The sequence below is a fragment of the Hyperoodon ampullatus genome (genome assembly GCF_949752795.1).
Source record: "Hyperoodon ampullatus genome assembly, chromosome: 8".
In the NCBI taxonomy this organism is placed as follows: Eukaryota; Metazoa; Chordata; class Mammalia; order Artiodactyla; family Ziphiidae; genus Hyperoodon; species Hyperoodon ampullatus.
In genome coordinates, this window is record NC_136921.1 from 101,314,771 (window position 1) to 101,317,374 (window position 2,604).

At 48.2% G+C, this 2,604-nt stretch overlaps 1 protein-coding gene across 1 annotated transcript; it reads right to left on the bottom strand.

The window, feature by feature from the left end:
• Positions 1-1,460: 1,460 nt before the first annotated feature.
• On the bottom strand, positions 1,461-2,066 carry LOC307056768 (transgelin-2-like; the record flags this gene model as incomplete). The annotated part of the gene is made up of 1 exon (XM_079709647.1): positions 1,461-2,066. The coding sequence occupies exon 1, from the start codon at positions 2,046-2,048 to the stop codon at positions 1,461-1,463; it is 588 nt and encodes a 195-aa protein (XP_079565773.1). The 5' UTR covers positions 2,049-2,066.
• Between the last annotated feature and the right edge of the window lie 538 nt (positions 2,067-2,604).

Sequence of the window (2,604 nt, forward strand, 5' to 3'; positions counted from 1 at the left end):
AGTTAAAATGGTAAATTTTGTTATATATATTTTACCACAACAAAAAAAATTTTAGAATCAGCTTGTTATAGTCACACACAGGGGGGAAAAAACCTGCTGGGATTTTGACCAGGATGGTAGTGAGTCTCTATCACTTTGGAGAGAATAAGAGCTTTTCACGTTGAGTCTTCCAGTCCATGGAGATGGCATGTACCTCCTTTAAGTCTTCCTTAATTTCTCTCAACGTCATATTATAATATTTGGAGTATAAATCTTGCCATCTAATCATATTTGATTTTTTTTTCTTTTTTGCTGTACACGGGACGCGTGTACAGCAAAAAAGAAAGGGTCAGCAGGAGGGTCAGCTAGGAGGCAGAGAGAACAAGGGTATAATATGGGCAAGAGCTTTTTTTTTTTTTTTGAGGTACGCGGGCCTCTCACTGTTGTGACCTCTCCCGTTGCGGAGCACAGGCTCAGCGGCCATGGCTCACGGGCCCAGCCACTCCGCGGCATGTGGGATCCTCCCGGACCAGGGCACGAAGCCGTGTCCCCTGCAGCGGCAGGCGGACTCTCAACCACTGTGCCACCAGGGAAGCCCCATCATATTTGATTTTAAAATGTTGTTGTAAAACATGATACCTTCTTATTTTATTTTCTTCCTTTTTTATGATTTATTTATTTATTTTACACTAGGTCCTTGTTGGTTATCTATTTTATTTTATTTTATTTTTTAATTTAATTAATTTTTTTTTAAAAGACAGAGATTCTTTATTTAAATCAGCAGACTCAGATTCTTCAAGCCCCAGCCCATGGTGGGCAGCCTTCCCTCCCCGGTCCCCTCCCCATCCGTTAGCCACAGAGAGGGGAATGGAAAATGAGAAGCCTGAAGGCCTCTGCCAGAGCAGGCTGCCTCAGAAGTGTGGTGAGCACAGTCCAGCCGGGGCTGGGGGGGCAGCCGCCACAGACCCCTCCGTATAAATTAAGTCCCTTCAGCCACAGCTGTGGGAGAGGCGTACTTGTGGGGAGAAGGCCATTAGGCAGCATCCCTGACTCCCAGCCAAGGAATGGACAGGGCTTCCCCAGCACAGGGCTCAGGGGAAGAGAGGCCAGAGAGAAAGAGAAGAGGTAGGGTGGGGAGAGAGGGTGATGCCCCCCTAATTTTGGTCCTGGGGAAAAGAGGCCAGTTAGTCCAATTTTGGTGGATTTGGAGAAGGGAATGTATTAGTAAGCATAGTGTGGAGGCCACCATCAGGCACCCCCAGAGGAGACAGGCCAGGCCCCCACCCTGGCAGAGGGGAGGGTGAGAGCTCCAGGGGCCCTCAGGGAATGTCACTGCTAAATATATATATATATATATATATATATATATACACACACACACACATATGTATATACACATATATATATATATACACATATATATATATATTAGCCATTCACGGAAGGCAGGGGCAGGGCTGTGGGTGGGATCAGAGGATCTGTCATGGCATCCCGTAGCCAGTCATGCCTGCCTGTGATGCCCCGCGGTTGGTCCCCATCTGTAACCCAATCACATTCTTGCCCTCCTGCAGCTGGTCGTCTGAGAAGTTCCGAGGGTTCTCCTTGGATTTCTTGGGAAACCAGCTGGGATCTCCAGAGAAGAGCCCATTTTTCTGGGCTACCGCCAGCCCACCCAGGTTCATTAGTGTCCGCTGCACACAGGCCATGTTCTTTCCTTCCCAGAGGTCCACAGTCTGGAAGATGTCAGTGGTGTTGATGCCGTAGCACTCGGCTGCTTGCAGGAACTGGGAGATCTGCTCCATCTGATTGAAGGCCATGGTGAAGGACTGGATCTTCCTCAGTGGGGCCTGCCCCTTGAGGTACAGCCCGTTAATGAGCTCACACAGCACCGTGCCATCCTTGAGCCAGTTCTGGAAGTTCTCGCGCCCAGGCTGGGGCCAGCGCACATCCTTGCGGCACTGGGTGGTGATCCATTGGATCAGGATCTGCTCCAGGTCCGCATCATATTGTTTCTCAATCTTCTGCTGCACCTCCCGGCTCAGGCCATAGGCAGGTCCCCTGTTGGCCATTCCAAAGGGTGGTGGTGTCTGGGGGAAGCATTCACGCGGTCTGGAGAGCTGCGCACTCGAGGCGGGGTCTGCAGCGCAAGTGAAGCGCCCGGGCCGGGCCGCTATCTATTTTAAATATAGCAGTGTGTACACGTCAGTCCCAAACTCCCAATCTATCCCTCCCCCTACCCCCAGTAACCATGAGTTCATTCTCTAAGTCTGTAAGTCTGTTTCTGTTTTGTAAATAAGCTCATCTGTATCATTTTTTTAAGATTCCACATATAAGCAATATCATATGATATTTGTCTTTGTCTGACTTACTTTACTCAGTATGATAATCTCCAGGTCCATCCATCTTGCTGCAAGTGGCATTATTTCATTCTTTTTAATGGCTGAGTCATATTCCATTGTGTATATGTACGTCTTCTTTATCCGTTCCTCTGTCGATGGACATTTACGTTGCTTACGTGTCTTAGTTATCGTGCTGCAATGAACATTGGGGTGCGTGTATCCTTTCAAACCATGTTTTTCTTGGAATATATGCCCAGGAGTGGGATTGCTGATTCATATGGTAGTT